At 51.0% G+C, this 18,501-nt stretch overlaps 6 protein-coding genes across 6 annotated transcripts; 3 read left to right on the forward strand and 3 right to left on the reverse strand.

The window, feature by feature from the left end:
* The first annotated feature begins 918 nt into the window (after positions 1 to 918).
* EDD37DRAFT_626887 (replication factor C subunit 1) lies at positions 919 to 4,599 on the forward strand. Its single transcript, XM_062816332.1, has 3 exons — positions 919 to 1,145; positions 1,192 to 3,703; positions 3,748 to 4,599. The coding sequence occupies exons 1-3, from the start codon at positions 1,062 to 1,064 to the stop codon at positions 4,386 to 4,388; spliced, it is 3,237 nt and encodes a 1,078-aa protein (XP_062672185.1). The 5' UTR covers positions 919 to 1,061; the 3' UTR covers positions 4,389 to 4,599.
* EDD37DRAFT_626890 (uncharacterized protein) lies at positions 4,600 to 5,898 on the reverse strand. Its single transcript, XM_062816333.1, has one exon. It carries the CDS (start codon positions 5,710 to 5,712, stop codon positions 5,008 to 5,010), a length of 705 nt encoding a protein of 234 aa, XP_062672186.1. The 5' UTR covers positions 5,713 to 5,898; the 3' UTR covers positions 4,600 to 5,007.
* A 1,164-nt stretch (positions 5,899 to 7,062) lies between these two features.
* Positions 7,063 to 9,306, forward strand: EDD37DRAFT_664579 (cytochrome P450 oxidoreductase). The gene is made up of 5 exons (XM_062819232.1): positions 7,063 to 7,588; positions 7,641 to 7,700; positions 7,751 to 7,872; positions 7,922 to 8,899; positions 8,948 to 9,306. Exons 1-5 carry the CDS (start codon positions 7,405 to 7,407, stop codon positions 9,143 to 9,145), a joined length of 1,542 nt encoding a protein of 513 aa, XP_062672187.1. The 5' UTR covers positions 7,063 to 7,404; the 3' UTR covers positions 9,146 to 9,306.
* Positions 9,307 to 9,360: 54 nt separating this feature from the next.
* Positions 9,361 to 11,839, reverse strand: EDD37DRAFT_338870 (putative pantothenate transporter liz1). Its single transcript, XM_062811664.1, has 12 exons — positions 11,455 to 11,839; positions 11,231 to 11,404; positions 11,139 to 11,175; positions 10,918 to 11,079; positions 10,736 to 10,870; positions 10,580 to 10,680; positions 10,402 to 10,528; positions 10,253 to 10,353; positions 9,969 to 10,204; positions 9,849 to 9,922; positions 9,741 to 9,797; positions 9,361 to 9,692 (listed from the first exon to the last, which is right to left on the reverse strand). The coding sequence occupies exons 1-12, from the start codon at positions 11,575 to 11,577 to the stop codon at positions 9,481 to 9,483; spliced, it is 1,539 nt and encodes a 512-aa protein (XP_062672188.1). The 5' UTR covers positions 11,578 to 11,839; the 3' UTR covers positions 9,361 to 9,480.
* A 693-nt stretch (positions 11,840 to 12,532) lies between these two features.
* EDD37DRAFT_338906 (uncharacterized protein) lies at positions 12,533 to 14,220 on the forward strand. The gene is made up of 2 exons (XM_062811665.1): positions 12,533 to 12,666; positions 12,721 to 14,220. Exons 1-2 carry the CDS (start codon positions 12,577 to 12,579, stop codon positions 14,161 to 14,163), a joined length of 1,533 nt encoding a protein of 510 aa, XP_062672189.1. The 5' UTR covers positions 12,533 to 12,576; the 3' UTR covers positions 14,164 to 14,220.
* EDD37DRAFT_338910 (condensin complex subunit 3) lies at positions 13,955 to 16,795 on the reverse strand. Its single transcript, XM_062811666.1, has one exon. The coding sequence runs from the start codon at positions 16,740 to 16,742 to the stop codon at positions 14,277 to 14,279; it is 2,466 nt and encodes an 821-aa protein (XP_062672190.1). The 5' UTR covers positions 16,743 to 16,795; the 3' UTR covers positions 13,955 to 14,276.
* Positions 16,796 to 18,501: the final 1,706 nt, after the last annotated feature.

Raw genomic sequence — 18,501 nt, forward strand, 5'->3', positions numbered from 1 at the left:
AGATACTGTCCATGCTAGACATATTGAAGAGACGACCAAACACAACGCAGAGATTGTTGAAAGGTATCGAGACGTAAGACGCATGCTCACCTTTATACAGCAACGCGGAGCAGAGTTTCAAGCAAGTCGCTAAACTGATTGCCCGTGATCAGGCTATTAGGGATGACTCCGGAGGGAGCGATACACGAAATATCCTTCCGGTATGAGAATCTGCCAAATCGTTGTGCAATACCTGGATACCTGGTAAGTACCGTAATTAGGAATGTCCCCCTTAAGACCTAAACTTCAAATCGTCTAGGGGTAGTGACCGCCGAAGTGTGAATCACTCCTAGTAGATAAGTAGCAAAAACTGTAATGATTTGGAGGCGACAGACATTTATTGTAAGCACAAATCTATTTAGAGGTTAGACATAATCGCGCATAAAATTACGTAGGTATCATAGACAGGACAAGTATTATTTAGGGGCGGTGGACGCCTAAATGAATTATTAATGTAGGCGTGGCGAGCACTTACTGTAGCGGTGATAGCCTTTAGGGGCGGCGAACACCTCGGTATCGCTCGGGAGCCATCCAACCATTTGTGCAATATACCGAGTAATTGTTGCGCTCGGGATTGCTAGGTCATCCAAGATGAGTACAGCGTAGTATCGGCACGCCTGAAGCGCACGAATATTGGCCCGTGAAAGGACCTGGTCATGTCCATCTCGGCCGAAGGGTTCATGGCATCCCTGTGTTCAAGTAAAGGTCGATACCTATGTATTGTGAAAGGGAGGACGTCGTTGAACTTCAGTCGCTAATATAGCGGCCCGATATAGCACCAGAACCGGCTTAGAGCATGCGCAAGTGGGGCAATCGCGTTCGTTCACTCAGGGCAGTCGCCAAAGCGCGTCATGTAGTTTAATTGATAGAATTGATCGACTGACTGTTCACAAAGACACTGCTGCTATCATTCTTTCGGCCAGGCAATTTTCGGGTGTTCCCAATCGTTTCGCTTCCTTTCTTGTCAAATGTCTGCTTAATTGTAATTCTGTCTCGGGATTCTGTTCTTCGATCAAGGCAAAATGCCATCTGACATCAGGAGTTTCTTTGGCGGAGGTGGAGGAGCGAACCCAGCGGCAAAGTCCAGTCAAACCGAGACTGCCAAAGTCAGTATGTCGTGTGCAATGATCTTCACCTCTGACATCTATCTAGCCCAAGTCCAAGTCCAGCAGCACCCAACGTGGACGATCTCGGAAAGTTGTCTCCGATGACGAAGACGATGAAGTGGTCGAGACAAAGCCCAAGAAAGTCAACACCCCAAAGACGAAGAAAGTGACAAAGCCTGAACCAGCCGAGGAGGAGACTACAAGCTCAGCTTACTTTGCATCATCCAAATCTAAAGCAAAACCTGCAAAATCTACGCCCGTCAAGGCCTCTTCGACCACCAATGGCGCAGGAAAGACACCTACGAAACAGGTCAACGGCGGAACCCCATCTACGGGCCGAAGATCTTCCAGAAAGACTGCTACGAAAACTTATGCTGAAGACAACGATGAGCCGGTAGCCCAACTACAAGATGAAGATGAAGGAGCAGACGATATCTTCAGTGACCTTAAGAGCAGGAAAGTCAATGACGACTACGAGGAAGAAATTGACGAAGAAGAGGTGAAGCCACAAAAGAAGACCGCCAAACCACTCAACGGTCACGCCAAGAAGGTCCTTGACTCCGATGATGACCTAGAAATGGCTGAGATACCGGCCTATGATGGATCAGCGGACAGCAAACGAAAGAAACCTGCTGCAACAACTGCTGGTCGGAAGAGAAAGTCTAAAGATCTCGAAGAGGATGAAGAAGATGACTTCTTGGACGACGAGGACGCCACACCGAAAAAGAAACCTAAGAAGGCAGCAGCTACTGCAGCGAAGAAACCCCGGGCTGCAGCCAACAAGGAGGAGCGAGAAGAAAGCAAGGAGATCAAATCTATCCTTGACAACATTCCTACCGTCCGAGCCCCAACTCCTCCACCAAGGGATGAAAATAGAAAATTCACGTTTGGAGGAGGTAATGCCGCTGTGGCACCACCATCAGCAGGAAGTGCAGAAATACCCGTCGGCGAGGACAACTGTCTTGCAGGTTTGACATTCGTCTTCACAGGCGTACTCAATTCCCTGGGTCGAGAAGAAGGTCAAAGTCTCGTCAAGCAGTACGGCGGCAAGGTTACCACCGGTCCTTCTAAGAAGACCAGCTACGTCGTCCTCGGTAACGACGCCGGTCCGAAGAAGCTGGAAACGATTCGAAACCTGGGCATCAAAACAATCGATGAGAATGGGCTCTTTGCGTTGATCAAGGCACTTCCTGCCAATGGTGGTGATGGTAAAGCTGGTGAAGCTTATGCCGAGAAGCAAAAGAAGGAAGAGGCCAAGATTCGGAAAGAAGCAGAAGAGATGGAAGCACGAGAAGTACAAAGACGGAAAGAAGCCGAGAAGGCAGCGAAAGCTGCAGCAGTCAGAGGTGGAGCACAAGCACCGGCCAAACCTGCACAACGAAAGGTTGATGACCGGCTTTGGGTTGACAAGTATGCTCCAGACTCAACCACCAGTGTCTGCGGCAATAAAGCTCAAGTCGATGGCTTGCAGAGATGGCTACGCAACTGGCCGAAAAGTGCCAAAACTGGTTTCAGAATGGCCGGTGCTGATGGAAAAGGAAACCTGCGTGCCGCTTTGCTGTATGGGCCACCTGGTGTCGGCAAAACCACTGCTGCTCATTTGGTGGCTAAGCTTGAAGGATACGATGTCGTTGAGAGCAATGCAAGCGACACCCGAAACAAGAAACTGCTGGAATCGGCCCTGACTGGAGTGCTGGACACGACATCTCTTCTCGGTTACTTTGCGGGTGATGGCAAGAAAGTGGATGCCTCCAAGAAGAAGCTTCTCTTGATCATGGACGAAGTTGACGGCATGTCAGCAGGCGACCGTGGTGGTGTCGGCGCTCTTGCAGCCGTCGCGAAAAAGACGAATATCCCCATGATCATGATCTGCAACGAACGAAATCAGCCCAAGATGAAACCTTTCTACAACGTCACAGCGGAGTTCCAGTTCAGAAGACCAACAACAGACATGATTCGTGGTCGTATCGCAACCATATTGTTCCGCGAAGGCATGAAGTTGCCGCCACAGATTCTGAACGCGTTGATCGAGGGATGCAATGGTGACATTCGTCAGATCATCAACATGATATCGACTATCAAGCTTGACAGTAAGGACAAGGACCTCGATTTTACTGACACGAAGGCGATGTCGAAAGCGTGGGAGAAACATGTCATTCTCAAGCCATGGGACATTGTTAGCAAGATCCTGCGACCGCAGATGTTCGCGCAGAGCTCAACTGCCACTCTGAACGACAAGACTGAACTATACTTCAACGACCACGAATTCAGTTATCTGATGCTCCAGGAAAACTACCTCAAAACACAACCCACTCTCGCAAATGGCTACTCTGGCCAGGAAAGAAACCTCAAGCTCCTGGAGCTCGCTGATAATGCAGCTTCTAGCATTAGTGATGGTGACCTGGTTGATAGGATGATCCATGGTTCACAACAGCAATGGAGTTTGATGCCTACTCATGCTATTTTCAGTTTTGTTCGACCTGCTAGCTACGTCTATGGCAACTTCAGCGGCGGGAACGTCAGCTTCGCTGGCTGGCTTGGTCAAAATAGCAAGCAAGGTAAGTTTGTCGATCCCATGGATGTGCTATACTGACGTCCTTAGGCAAAAACACACGCTTGATCAAGGAGATCCAGGGTCATATGCGACTTCGATCGTCAGCTGATCGTCACGAGGTCCGCCAACAATATCTGCCAGCACTTTGGAACAAGACCGTGGGAACTCTTCAACATGACGGCAAGGAGGCGGTTCAAGAAGTTATCGACTTTATGGACTCATACTATCTGACCAAGGAAGACTTTGAGGCACTTATGGAACTTGGTGTCGGTCCTATGGACATTGAGAAGGTCAAACTCGAGACGGCGACCAAGGCGGCATTCACTAGACTGTACAACCAACAAAGTCATCCAATGCCGTTCGTCAAGGCAAGCAATGTTTTGGGCATGGCAAAGGCTGCGACAAAGAGAGACAAGCCGGATCTCGAAGAGGCGGTGGATGACTCCGATGTCGACGCAGAACTCGGTCCAGATGTGGCGCCGGGTGATGAGGAGGAAGAGGAACTGGATTTGAAGAAGGACAAATATGTCAAAGTTCCGAAAAAGAAAGCCGCTACTGCTGCACCAAAGGGCAAAGCCAAGAGAAAGAAGGACGATGAGGATGACGAGGAGAGTGAAGAACAGCCCAAGAAGAAGAAAGCTGCTGCCGGTGGTGGTAGAGGTGGCAGGAAAGGTAAGGGCAAAGCTTGAAAGCCGGCACTGTCGAAGGCTGATATGGTATGCTTGAGCTGATGGTGGCACTGTGGAAGAACAAAAAGATGTACGTTTATGACTTGTGGCTGGCCGTGTACACAGGTCTGCTCATGACCCGAAAATGATATTCGGACAAAAGCTATGTATCAATACCAAAGGTTGCATGCCATTGGGCTACCATATCATGAGGTGCAACGACCTAGCATGTTCTCAATCTCCTGTGTCGAGGAACGTAGTTGGGTGATGTGTGACGTGCTTTCTTTCGACTCCCTGTGTTTGTGTCCTGGGCGTCACTGTCGGTGTCGGGAACAGGACGCTCTTCCAAATCTGACTGACGATCTTCCGCTGCTGCCTCCTCGGCCTTGATCCTACTAGTACCCATGAGGGATCCGGCTGCCTCCTTGGTCTTGGTCCTACTGGCACCCTCTAGAGATGCAACAACATCAGGCTTTTCATTTTCCGTCTTGCAGTCTGTCGTGTGGCCTTGTCTCATCGCCGATTTCTTTGGTTGGTAGTCAACCAAGACGCTAGCAGGAGGCCCAATAACGGTACAACCAGGTTGATTGCCTCCGGAATTGAACTCCACTTTCTTCTCAGCGCATTGTACCTCCACTTCCTAAGTGAGAAGGTACTTGCGGACGATGTCGTAGCTGGTAAACGTCGGATACAGCTGTGAATCAGCCTGTGACCCGAGTATGGCGTTGCCGAGGCGAAAGTTGTAAAGAGTTCCGATGTTGAGAGGGGCGCCGCCGTCCTCAGTGGGTGCCAGAACTTGGTTGAGCATGTTACACGCATGAATGGGAGTGCTTGCCCATGTCAACTCGGAGTACTGGTCGGCGCGGTATCCGACCCAGCTTCGAAGGTCGACTTTCAAAGACCGCAGCACTATTTCAGGATAGGGCTCTGCGATATTCCTATTCTCACTCGACGGATCTAGCGTCACGCTGATGAGGAAGGGTATCGGGTCTGGGTGGAACAGTTGGATGATGGTCGGACTCTGCACGGTCAAGATGAAGGAGAACCTGGGCATGGATCGGGGCCGGAAGATGGAACGGGCGCGGTCGCGGATACGCAGCATTGTTCCAGTATACTGGGGGAGGAGTCTCATCGTCGTGATGGAGAACAGTTGGTTTTTCGTCAGGAGGTTGTATTCTTCGATCGGTTTCGGGGTTGATGACGGGTGGAAAACGATGGGATATGTCGATTTATTGACTTTGGGGCTGCGAGTCCGATGCAGGTCTTCAGCTTCGGTCACCCTGGCTTCGAGGACATACTCTACAAAGCATTCATTGTTGGCTGGTCCGTTCCGGAAGTGGTACATTGTTGGAGGGAGTGTGAGATCGAACTGATTTCCTTCTGTTGACCGGAAGTAGCCGTTGCCCTTCGATTTCTGGCCCGACAGGCATGTCGGGTCTGCTTGAGCAGGGACGACGAAATGAAAGGGCCAGCCGGATGAGCCTGCTTTGTGGGTATATTGGCCTTCGTAAAGAGTTTCAGTGGTGTGAAAGAACAGCGTGCGACCACGGTGGACGGGCACGCTTTGGCCGGCGCTTTGGAGCATTTTGACTTTTGAGCGAGCCCAGAATGAGACGGACACGTTGCCAATGTGTACGTCGGCGTTCGTGTCGAGCATAATGTGGCCGCTGATGATGTCGCCCGGGCGGTAAATGCCACGGGGACGGTCAATGTCAAATGAGAGACCGGTCGAGTTGGTGGCAGGAGTTCGGCCCATCGTGGTGAGGAATTAATGAAGCTGACGTGAAGATGTTTGTTCTGTCCATAGCAGTGGATGTATACTTGAATGGTTGAGGTTTGAGTACTGAGAACCGAATACGTGTGATAGGTATCAAGAGTGAGGCGTGAATGAGTCGATAGTAAGGCAGTTTGTAAGGCGTTACTTCCATGTTACAGTAGTTCCTGCTCTTGTGATGATGATGGTGGAAGGCTGCAACTACGCCTACCATGGTACCTCTTTCCAACTTCGTGGCACGCTTCCTTTCTCACCACAATACCTGGCATCTACCTACCTGGATCATGCTTCTCACGAACCTACCTTCACGTCTGTTCTGACCTTGGTCGTTCCTCTCTTGGCTGAGGCAGTGAGGCCTTGCCGTTATGCCAACACTCAGTTTCAACATCATTTTAGCTCTTCTCCGGTGGTCTGGGAGTGCCTCACTCATCCTTCATGCTCCTACTCCTTCCTAATAGGCAGTCGCCAACGACTCTGCGCTGTAGCAAGACCGGAGTCCGTGGAAATATACGTTGGGACAAAGAACCAAACATCTGGCTGCTGCAAAGCCTACAAGAACAGCCCCAGGTCTGGTGATCTCGGCAGTTGCAGCTCCCTCCATCGGAACGACCACGACACGAGCCGAGAACGCGAATGAGTTCAAGTACCGCAACATTGTTCAAGAATGCGCAAAGATCTCGGCCAACGGATCTGCATCAGAGTGTACCCAATTGCCGCAGCACGATTGCCACCCTCTGAACTTCTCCTTCAAGATCAGTCCTGGGGAAAGACTCTTGAAGTATTCACGGCTCTCCATGGCTCGTCAAACGACTGGGGATGCATCGTTGGGGTCAAAAATGCCAATCGCCAATGATATCCACGCCAAATAATGATCAAAAAGCACTGTGCCGTTACCCCACAGGTGGCCAGCAACCTCGTTGTGATGCCTACGAGTTACCCCACACCGAGCAAAGTTGCCTGGAAGTGCCACTGCCGAACACTGCAAGTGGGCGTTTTCCGAAGAGGAGAATCGTGGGGCACAAACAGTTGCCTTTCCCAGCCAGTCAAAGCAAGATGACGAGGAGGAACGGATCAGAGCCAAAAGAAGGGCAAGGGTCTGGTTCTGGAGGAGCATCGGCAGACAATCGAACGGACAATGGCAGTTAACCTCTTGATATAGCTTACCACAAAGGCCACGCGACAAAACACCTTACTCCATCCTTGCCTTCATTCTTGTTTTCCAAACTTGAGCGCTTTGCCAGCCTCAATTTGTGCGTTTTCAAGATGGAAAGCATAAAGGTGAATCCCAGTGAATCACTTTCCGCTCAGGTTATCGCCTTTATCAAGGGCAATCTTCTTCTCGTAACGGTCCTGGTCATCTTCGGCCGAGGCCTGTACAAGAAATACGCCTCTCCTCTTCGCGGTGTTCCAGGACCATTTTTGGCGTCATGTTCCCGTCTCTGGAAGGGTGAGCACTTCCGCGTAGGTCGTCTTTTGGAGTACTGCTGACATCCTCATAGTATGGAGCACTTACAACGGTCACACCGAGCTGGATCATATAGCTCTGCATGAGAAATATGGTAAGAAACCAGCTTCACGATTGCAAGCATTTCTGACGTAGATGGGATAGGACCGGTGGTCCGGACTGCTCCCAATGAGGTCTCGTTCGGTACTTGCAATGCGGCCAAAGACATGTTTGCAGTAGGCAAGGGTTTCCACAAGACCATGTTCTACAGCGTCTTTCCTCCCAAGGTATGTCGAATTCTCGAAGGTATGGCTGCCAATCCTCACGAGATTACAGCATGCACCAGATATCTTCACCGAAGTCCGAGAATGGAAGCACGCCCAAATGAAACGTTATGCCGTGACTCCATACAGTCTTGCACAGATGCAGAAACGCTCAGGACCAATCGAGGAGATGATCAAACTACTGATGGTGCATTTGAACCAGCACGCCGACGACTCCACCAAACCCACCAACCTCGGAAACTTGTTGCATTACTTTGCATTCGATGTCCTTGGTGAAGTGGCTTTCTCCAAATCATTTGGATTCTTGGATGCCGAGGTCGACATTGAGGGCTCGATCAAGAACATTGACGACGTACAGTGGTATGACGGTATTGTTGGCCACATCGCAGAAGTCGACATCCTCTTCCGAAACAACCCACTGCGACCATACTTGCCATTCTGGAAACCTGAACCAACCACCATGACCAAGATTGCAGTTGCTGAGCTCGAGAAACGCAAACAGTCGGACGGAACCTACGATTCCAAAGGCATTGATCTGCTGGCAGAATTATTGAGAGCACATGCAGGGAATCCTGACAAGTTCAGCGTACAGGATGTTTTCAGCATTGCTCACGGCGCTGTGTTCGCTGGATCCGACTCTACAGCTTCCACCATGCAGTCCTTCTTCTATCAGGTCCTGAACGACACTGAGGTGTACTCGAAACTGCAGAAAGAAGTTCAGGAAGCCGAAAAAGCAGGAGAGCTTTCCGAGATCGTCGTATACGCCGAGGCTATGAAACTCGAATATTTCCAGGCCTGCCTCAAAGAGACATTCCGTATGCGGCCTGCGGTCGGATTGGGGATCTACCGTAACGTGCCACCCGAGGGAGTCATGATTGACGGCAAATTCTACCCCGGCGGAACCGAGGTTGCAGTTAACGGATGGGTGCTACATCGCGACAGGACCATTTTCGGAGACGATGTCGACGTGTTCCGCCCGGAGCGGTGGTTCGAACGTGACAACAAATTGATGACCGGACATTTGTACAATGTAAGCTTTCGCCGACACCGTATTCAGACAATGACTGACTCGATATAGTTTGGTGGTGGAAGTCATCTGTGTATAGGTCGCAATCTGGCGCTGTTTGAGATGAACAAGGTCTTGATCCAGATCTTGAGGGAATTTGATATCAAGATTGTGCATCCGGGAAGACCTTTGGAGTATCATTCCACCTTTTTCGTGGTCCAAGAAGGATTGGAGGTGTACTTGAAGAGACGAAAGGAGGGACTCTTGTAAGTGCAGTCACGTACGGTCTCGTCGACTGAAGGAGAACCTCTTGATTGTCGGTCCGTATTGTTCAGTATCGCTTTGCGTCCATATTCGGACTGCATTGGCGCTAGGGTCCAGATCAAACGTCGTCAGTGTGCGAGTGAAAAACAATGATATGAAAGCACAACACATCTTTTTTTTCGATTCATCAAATGCAGTCATCTGTACTAGGCTCCTCACTACGCCCAACCCCCATACAATCTCATCAACTCCCTGTCCCTTACCACTACTCTCTCTGCATCGTCCCCTCCTCGAACTTGTCTTTTATCCTAGCCTGCGGGCAAGCTGCAACGTGGTATATCTCAAATCTCGACTGTATTGACACCCAAATGCACCTTCTTCTCGTCGCCGTCGGAGATGATGGGCGAAGGTAGATCCGATGGAGTAGGAGGCGGTGCAAGTTCGTGGTTCTGTTTCTTTTGTAGCTTCTCCCGATGGGCCAGCACGGCAATAGTCGCGAACACAATCACGTTGAAGCCGGCCACTACTGCAGCTGCTCTGTTACCAGCCGTGACTATCTCACGGTCAGTACGATGGTCAAAGAGGAAGGAGTCAGAAATACCGTTAGGCTGGTGGACCTGTTGAAACCAAACGAGAGGTATCCACGCAGTGAAGGTATCTTGTCACCAGCAGTTAGTATAGCACATACATAACAGGCAGCAAAGCTTACATTGAAGAGTGTTCATGGCGGCGGCAGTAAAGGCTCTTTGCTCAGCATTGTCCGAGATCAACTCTGCCATCCAGCTGCTCAACATTAGCCATGGCTGAAATTGTGACGTGGGAGACTTACGCCATGGTCAGTGGGACCATGCTTCCTCCAATCGATGACACGATATACAAAGGTGCTCGATGAGAGAACGGGCCGAACACAGGTGTTACAGCGAGTAGCACGAAGACGACAATGGCGATGAGGTTCGAGAAGATGATGATCGGCCAGCGCCGGCCTCTCAAAGGTCCATCGGAAACCCAGACTGCAACCAGAGAGTACGCGCAAGTAAAGGCGTTGCCAATTGTCGGATACTCATTCTGCACGGGTTAGTAGATGTATACTGCGTTAGAGATGGGTAGTCTTACGATTTGGGCGACACTGTAGACGGCAGGTTGGCCCTTCTTGTTGTGTGCTTTGAGCCAGAAGACAAACGCAGTGAATGGCTGACTTCCAAACGGTTGCATCGCTGGGCAAGATTAGCATCAATGACCAAAGAGCTGAGGCGGGGCCTTACTGAATATGAGCGTGAAGAGCACCGTCTTCCAGCTGAGGAAGTAGCTGAGGATGACTTTGGCGGAATAAGGCTTGCCCTCAGGGGTACGGCCAACTCTCGCCATTCTCTCCCTGGCAAGTTCAATTTCCTGGAAGACGAAGTCAGCTAGTGTCGATATTTCTTTCTCGGTGCAACTTACACGTTCGGAAAACAACCAATTCGGCTTCGCAGTGCCGGGGGTGTCGGGCAAGCAGAAGTAAGCAAGGATGGCAATTGGTAGTGAGATGATACCGTTGATGACTGTGATACTCGTCAGATCTCCAGACTGGATGGGGAAATAGGTTGTAACTCGTACCGAATAGCCACCTCCATCCAGCTAGTCCAGCATGACCATTGAGCGATTTGTAGATTCCAGCTTGCAAGAAGCCACTGAAAATTGGAGCAATTGATACTGCCGATTGCAAGATACCGTTGCGCTTTGCAAGTTCACCTGGTGAGTGTCAGTTTCGTCATTGTGGAATCAAGCAAGCAACTCACGTTTATTGTACCAGCTGCCGAGGATATAGTATAGAGCGGGCCAGTAACCTGCTTCGAAGAGACCGACGACAAACCGAATACCCAGCATCGCCGAGTATGACTTTGCGCCAGCAAGGCTGAAGGTGAAGATTGTCCAACCAATCTCGAGGAAGGGGATCCAAACTGAAAAAGATGGGTAAGTCACGGTGGCTGTGTAGGAGGGGATAGATCCGGATACATACTGTGAGCAGGGACTCGAGTCAAGATGAAGTTGGATGGCTGTGTTGCACCATCATTAGTGTCAAAGCTGGTCCGTATCGAAGCAGACGCTTACCCATTGCCCAATGATGTAGCCCACAGTCCATGCAACGACAATATAGTTATACTGGTTCCCATATAGATTGAGGTCTTCCTTCATTCCAGAGACGAACGCATTCGTGATATTGGAGGTATCGATCCATTTGATCAACATTCCAAGTGTTCCAAATGTCAAAAGGGTGAAATCCAGCTTTAAATCCAGTGAGCACAGGGCCTGGAGATTGTAGGAAGCTCACCAACTTTTAAGAGAAATCTTCTTTCCTCTTTCGAGACATCAGCAGAATCCCACAACCATCCTTTCCAACTGCTGGATGGTGTGGAAGACGCGACAGAAGGAGCAATCGACGGAGCTCTTTCACCCATTGTTCAAGCTGTAGTAAGTGAAATTGGAATTGAAAGTCGAAAGAGATGCCGAGAACAGAATGAGGAGAGAAGAACAGGCAGTTTCGTTCATGATATAGACAATACAGTATAACAGACACCAAAATCCGTTCAAATCTAGGCCCGAGTTCGTCATTTGTGGCTTTACTGATGCTATTCCAAAATGTCTCGCGATTGGTGGCGGCCAACGACGCTTGCCTCTTGCTGGCGGAGGCCATGGTGACCGTTTCATCAGTAGAAAGTAAAAGCTTTTCGAATGCATGCAGTCTGCCAGCCTGAGTCAAATTGAGAGTTTGGCCGAAGTCGCTGGCGGCGCACTAGAGGCGAAAAATGTGCTTAGAGTACATGAACTCATTCGCATAGCTTACAGAACGTGATCCTGAGGGGTTCATCGGACGACGAGTGCGGTATTCGGAAGCCGTGGAATGTTTGGGGAATGGTACTTCTGATAAGGTCCTCACCTCTCACTGGCCTGTGGAGACGATGGAGACTCGATAGAAAAGCGTAATGGAACGCAAAGGGGAAATGGTTCGTGAATGGGACAATATAGACGTCAAATGGCGTGACCGACGTACTCATGTAGAGGCTGCTTCCAGGCACGCTCGCTTCCAGGATCTGGGATTAGTGCAGGACGACAGCTTTGAAACTATGCGTCGAATGGCAAAGCCACCCAGCGTATCGCATGTCATCGCCAGACATCGCAGGGATCGTCCGACCAGAACAAACGAAACCTGTAAGATTTGGAAGAGGAAGAGGTCAGGACGAGGAGGTCGAGATACACTTGAGTGATTGCACAGGAAGGTGTGCCGATACAAAAGTACAGCCTCGTCAAGGCGCAAGGCTGAGTCCCGTGCAAGGCTGTCATAGGTCGCTTAGCCTACCAGATTTGATTCTCGCGGAAATGAATTTCGAGGCTGCAAAGAGTCGTCGGGAGGTACAGGTAACTTCCTAGACATCAACACCAAGACACGGGCAATCAATATGCTGTTAGAAGACCAGAGATTCCTCCATGAGGACCTGGAGCGTCTGGAGCAAGCCATTGCCGAACGTGTTGCAGAAGATCCCAGGAATGTATGTTCATCACCCGACATGAACGAAAGAATATCCTGGCTAACGTCAAAACAGATCAAAGACCGTCTAAACCGAGACCACCAAATAAACAATTTCCTCACACGCATCCAAGAGCAGTCGAAGCGCTTACTAGACATCTACAAGGATGCTGAAGGACTGCGGCTCAAGGAAGTGCAAAGCCTTTCCACGGGAGACCCGCTAGAAGAATTCTACAAACAATTAGAAGAGGTCAAGGACTTCCACCGTCGCTATCCCAATGAACCGGTCGAGAATCTCGAACGCGCATACAAGCGCCGGCGACCCGAAGAAGGGGAACCCATCACTTCTGAAATTGACAACATGTTTACCGGAGAAGAGTCAAACGGCAGATTCCTGGACCTAACGTCCTTACACGAAGACTACCTCAACCTTCCCGGCATCAAGCGCCTCACGTACCTCCAATATCTCGACAACTTCGATGCCTTCGAACCTCCTCGGCTACCCATCAAGAGACAGAGTAAGGTGACAGACACATATCTGAAATACGTGGCGGATCTAGCCAGTTATCTTGAAGGCTTCGTGCGGAGGACAAGACCACTAGATGACCTAGCAAAACTGTTCCTGCGAATGGAACGAGAGTTTGAAACAGCATGGGAAGCGGGCACAGTTCCAGGCTGGACGAAAGAGACAGCACCTACCAACTCCACAGCCGGACCGCAGACAGAAGGCACAGGTTCTGGAATTTGGTGTTCCGATTGCGAGAAGGAGTTCGGTAATGCGAACGTCTACAAAGCCCATCTCACGGGGAAAAAGCACATTCGCAACGCCGAGGCCAAAAAGTCGCAAACTAACGGCACAACAAATCAACCCTCCGCAACCTCACTCTCCGGCACACATCTGAAAGAACGAGTAATCGCCTCCCACGAATTCCGCATCCGCGCCCTCGCCGACCTTCTCTCTAACGAACGCAGCAACACCCGCGTTAACGTCGAACGCAAACAAGGCATGACCGAGCGAGAACGACAAGCCGAGCTGGACGCCCTCTTCGCCGAAGACGATGCCGCGATCGCCGCGTCCGACCGACGCGGTGACGATTCGGACGGTGACTCCGACAGCGACGAGAGGATCTACAATCCGCTCAAACTTCCACTCGCCTGGGACGGCAAGCCCATCCCCTACTGGCTGTACAAGCTGCACGGTCTGGGCGTCGAGTTCACGTGCGAGATATGTGGTAATTTCGTGTACATGGGCAGGCGGGCGTTCGACAAGCATTTCAGCGAGGCGCGGCACATTTACGGCTTGAAGTGTCTGGGCATCACGGGCCAAGGCACCGGCGGGTTGAGTCTGTTCCGCGAGATCACCGGAATTCAAGAGGCGTTGAATCTGTGGGAGAAGATCAAGCGGGAGAAGCGCGACAAGGAGAGTAAAGAGGACGGAGTTGTCCAAATGGAGGATGGAGAGGGCAACGTCATGCCCGAGAGGATCTACTTGGATCTGCAAAAGCAGGGTATTTTGTAAGACAACGTCGTGGCGGCATGCGTCAAAAAGAATTGTGATACCCTGGGCTCAAAACGCGAAACACCGATTGAATATGCTACAATATATCATTTCCAGGTCATGGTGATGCAGCATCATGCCGATATATCCAACCCTTCGTCACTCATTCTCCCTGTTGTGATCCTTCGGCCTGGTGTGATGCCACTCTTTCTTCCTGGTGTAACGCTGGGCCTCCCTGGTGTGCTGCTGCCGATGCCCTCAGTGCTCAACCTTGTAGCTCCAATCACGGTCACGCCCTCTTTCTCCTTTTCCTTCTCTCTATCCACGACGACAGCGTTCTTAACCTTCTCCAGCAACTCCCACCCCTTAGCTGTAACTTGCATTGCCCTCTCGACAATCTGGTCAAACAACTCCTCATTGTCCTTGTAGAACCCACACAGCATAAGCTTGCACAGACTCGTCGTAGCCGTGGCGCGCACTTCCTCCGGACAATTCTGGGACAAGGCCTTGATGAACGGCGCAAGCATGCTCGTCATATTTTGACTGTGGTGATTGTTGTTCGTGGTACTCGTCTCGATCTCGCCGCCGCTAGTATTCGGCGACGTCGGTGCAGCAGCCGCACCACCATCAACAGGAGCCGGGCCTCGCGCCATCAGGATATCGCACAGAATCTGCAGCGACATGACCTGCAGCGTCTCATGGCCCTTCTTGAGCAAATGCGTGAACAGTCGCATGTTTTCGTCGGCCAATTTCGGTTCAAGCAGACAGCACAGACCCAGACACTGGACACCGCGTTCGCGGATAAGGACTTCATGAGACCGCACAGCAGGGATGACGAGGTTATCGAACATCGTGCGCAGGTGGATGTTGGACTGCAGATTGCCAGCGACGTTCTGAAGCATACACTGCGCGATGTGCAGACATTTCATGTTGATGACAATCTCCTTGATGGCCTGCGCCTCCTGCTCTTCTTCTGACAGATTCTTGTTCTTGTTCTTCTTGCCGTTGCTGACGCCGCCGTTCGTAGGCGTCGAATCAGACGAGTGGTCGCTGACTTCGCTGCGAGCCGAGACGAAGCTTTCGTCGTCGTTGTCAGGCACCTCATCCTCAGGGTCGTCAGAGGCGATATTATCGTGCACTTCGGCGATGGCTTCGAGGACAACAGAAGTAAATTCCCTCTCGCCCGCTGCATCCCGGTTGCAGACCAGTCGCAGTGCCTCCACGCAAAGCCTGGTGCATTCTTCTGGGAGATCTGCCATTGAAAGGGCGTGACGAAGTAGAGAGAACATCTTCCGCCGGCCGACCTCATCAGTGTAGTCTAGGGTCTGCGCAATGTAGAGAAGTTGCTCGACGATGAATTCTTGCTCGGCTTGTTCGGCGAGCTTCTCGTCAGTGTCGGTCTCGTTAGCGGCCTGCACTCTGACCAAAAGCTCGTTGATGTGTTTCTGTAGGTGGAATCCAAGGCGAGTGACTTCAGGCATCTTCTCCTCGATCATGGCTTGGTACTTGGGCTCTTGCTGTTGTTGACAATAGTCATTGAAAGTTCGTGCCATGAAAGCAGACTCGGGGGTCAGATTGTCCCAAAACTCGTCATCAAAGGACACTGCCTGAAGGTAGTCTGGTCGACCAGTCCAAAACTCCTTCATGGCTTCTCTGGCAATACCAGTTTCGTTGCCCGTGTTCAGAGTGTCGATTCTTTCCAGCAATTCCAACAATGCCGCAATATCAGGGTCGTAGAAACCGACTTTCTCTTTCGGTTGATCTGCGTCATCGACGATAGTCTGCTCGACCCTCGACCCAGCACAATCTTCTATCCAGCGCTCCCTGAACAGACGAGCTGTAGCTTGACGGACCTTCTCGTCGCGGTCTCTCAATCCCCATCTCAACAACTTCTCTCGCATCGACAACGACAAGTGGCGGAAGTCGCCCAATTTAGGCAACAGCCGTGAGTACAGTGCTCTCCTAGTCGGCGCATCGCGATCTCTCGCCCGTTCCAGCAGGTATGGCAATGTTTTCGGCGTCAACGGAAGATTCAGAAGAAGTGCTCTCCGGACATCAGCATTGGTGTCATTTTGCAGCACATCGAGAAGTTTCTCCAGCAAACCCGGCGCGACATCTTCATCCGAATCTTGCTCTTCGTCCTCCTCTTCCATTTCATTTAGAACGAGTCTCCCCAAAGCGAGAACGGCCTCCAGACGGATCGCAGGAACCTTGTCGCGCAGACGCTTAATCAACTCATGTCTGATCACTTTGTATAGATCATCGTCAATTGCACTTAGCACTCCCAGAATCTGAGAGATGATCTGTGTTGCTCTGTACCGCACTGTCTTGTCTTTCGCGCATAGGAAGGGCAGTAACGCGAGCAGAATAGAGGATGTGGTTCGGCTTGATGCATCTGCCGACTCGAGATAGATGGAAAGGAACTTGATGACTCGATTGCCGGCGACTTCGGATTTGCTGACGTCCAGCAGTCGAAAGACGCATTGCTTGACGTGCGCTTCGAAGTTGGGACTGTTCTCGAGCCGGCGCAGTCGCTTCGCAAGAGACTTGTGCCCGACGAGGGAGCGTTGCGCGTCCGCGAAGAGTTCGCCGACAGACATCTTGTCGAGAGACTCTAACAACAACTGCGATGTGGTGGTGTTCGGCTCCTAGAAATCAAGCAGTGATCGAAGGTGTTTGTTTACATTGCCCTCACTCACGCCAATCAGATCGCGACCATGCGGCAATACTCCGGCAAGGCGGAACAATATTTCGCCTTGCTCCTTTTCCTATCTTGAGCTTTTGATCTGCTTCAGCCTTCACGCTTCGCATGTCGAGTACTTTCCACGTTACTGGATCGCCAGCAATGATCATCCTCAACAAAATCATGATCAACAGGGACTGATATTCTGGAAATCGAAGGTCATCACCCGAATTCTTCCAATCTCGGATCAAGCATCGGCCCTGATCGTCTCATATAACGTGCCTATCTTATATGGTCTCGGCCTTCCTGCACATTTGACAGATCATATCCCAAACAAAATGCTTCTAGATTATTGAACAAGACACTCGGAATGGTGCTGCAACTCTTTATCGATCTAGGCTGTGTCTCATCCGTGACCTGCAAGAGACACTCCAACTTTGGGTAGATTCACAGCTGGCCGTACGAAGGAAGCATCTTTCCCGACTCTCCTTTGCTCACATCCTTGAACTCTCAGTCTGCAGCGTCCTGGTAGGCGTGTAGGCCGGCAAGATTCACATGCTAGATGACAGCTCACCTCTCAGCCACAAAATCTACCATCACTTCCATCGATCACTGCAGCTGGCCTGTCTCGCGGCCTCGTCAGCAGGGAAAACACTTTCCCGTCCATCCGCAGTCGGTACGTCAGTAGAAGTACGTTGGGCAGAAGAGCCCATCGTGCTAGCAAGTAGTTCCTCTGCAAGCACAAGACGACAAAGACTCCTTCCACAATGTACATTGAGGCTCTACGAAGCCTAACTCCCATCTGCTCTACAACGACTGCCGTTGGGCGGGACGAATCGCGAAACGTGACACAGGAACATCTGTTCATCGCTACAGACCGCGGTCAACGTTCCACAGAAGATGCAGCGTCCTTTTTCCGTGTCTGCAGCCCAAACTGCACTTGAAAGGCTGCAGGTCATTTGTCTTCTTGTATAACTCTATCATGTTTGCCGAACAAACGGTCAAGTCCAGTTGTCGTTGCGCGATCACAACACCCACGCGGCACAGGCAAGATCTCATGCCCGCATACGTCCCTCATGTGATAAACAGACCGTGCTTTATGCATAAGTGCTTGCTCAGTTGGCGAATCAACAATAGTTGTAGTGGCTTGGTTGGGCACCGATCTAGTCAGACGACTAACCAGCGTTGATGACCACAGGACGCAAACAAGAAAAGGTCGAAAGTGAGGCGACCAGTAAACAGCTGCAGCTGCAATTGAAACGCCAATCAACACCCATCCGATCTTTTCCTTCTCGATGCCAGCAGGAAACCTCGCTAGAAGGACCTTGCAGACCGCCAATCACAATGATCGACGGGCCAGAACTTTCAAGCAGTCCAGTGTCGTAACTTGCTTGGCCAGATTCAGCACATTTCAAGCAGTTCCGACTGGAAAAAGGGTTTGTGGCAGGGTTCGAGCCGTGCCCGGAGGGAGATGCCCACGCCCGAAAACGCACAGGTAAGGTGATAGGCAACGTGGGCCATAGGAAGTTCGGGAAGTGGCTCCTGTCCTAGGCCCGAAGCGTGCCTAGAAGGTCGAGAGAAAGGCCACCAACATGGGCCGCCACAGGCCGGAACTTTCTGCTGTCCATCCAGAGTCGATTTCAAAACACCAGGGTTGTTTCACGATCATGAACCTA

This window comes from Exophiala viscosa (genome assembly GCF_022695815.1).
Source record: "Exophiala viscosa unplaced genomic scaffold EDD37scaffold_3, whole genome shotgun sequence".
NCBI classification, from domain to species: domain Eukaryota; kingdom Fungi; phylum Ascomycota; class Eurotiomycetes; order Chaetothyriales; family Herpotrichiellaceae; genus Exophiala; species Exophiala viscosa.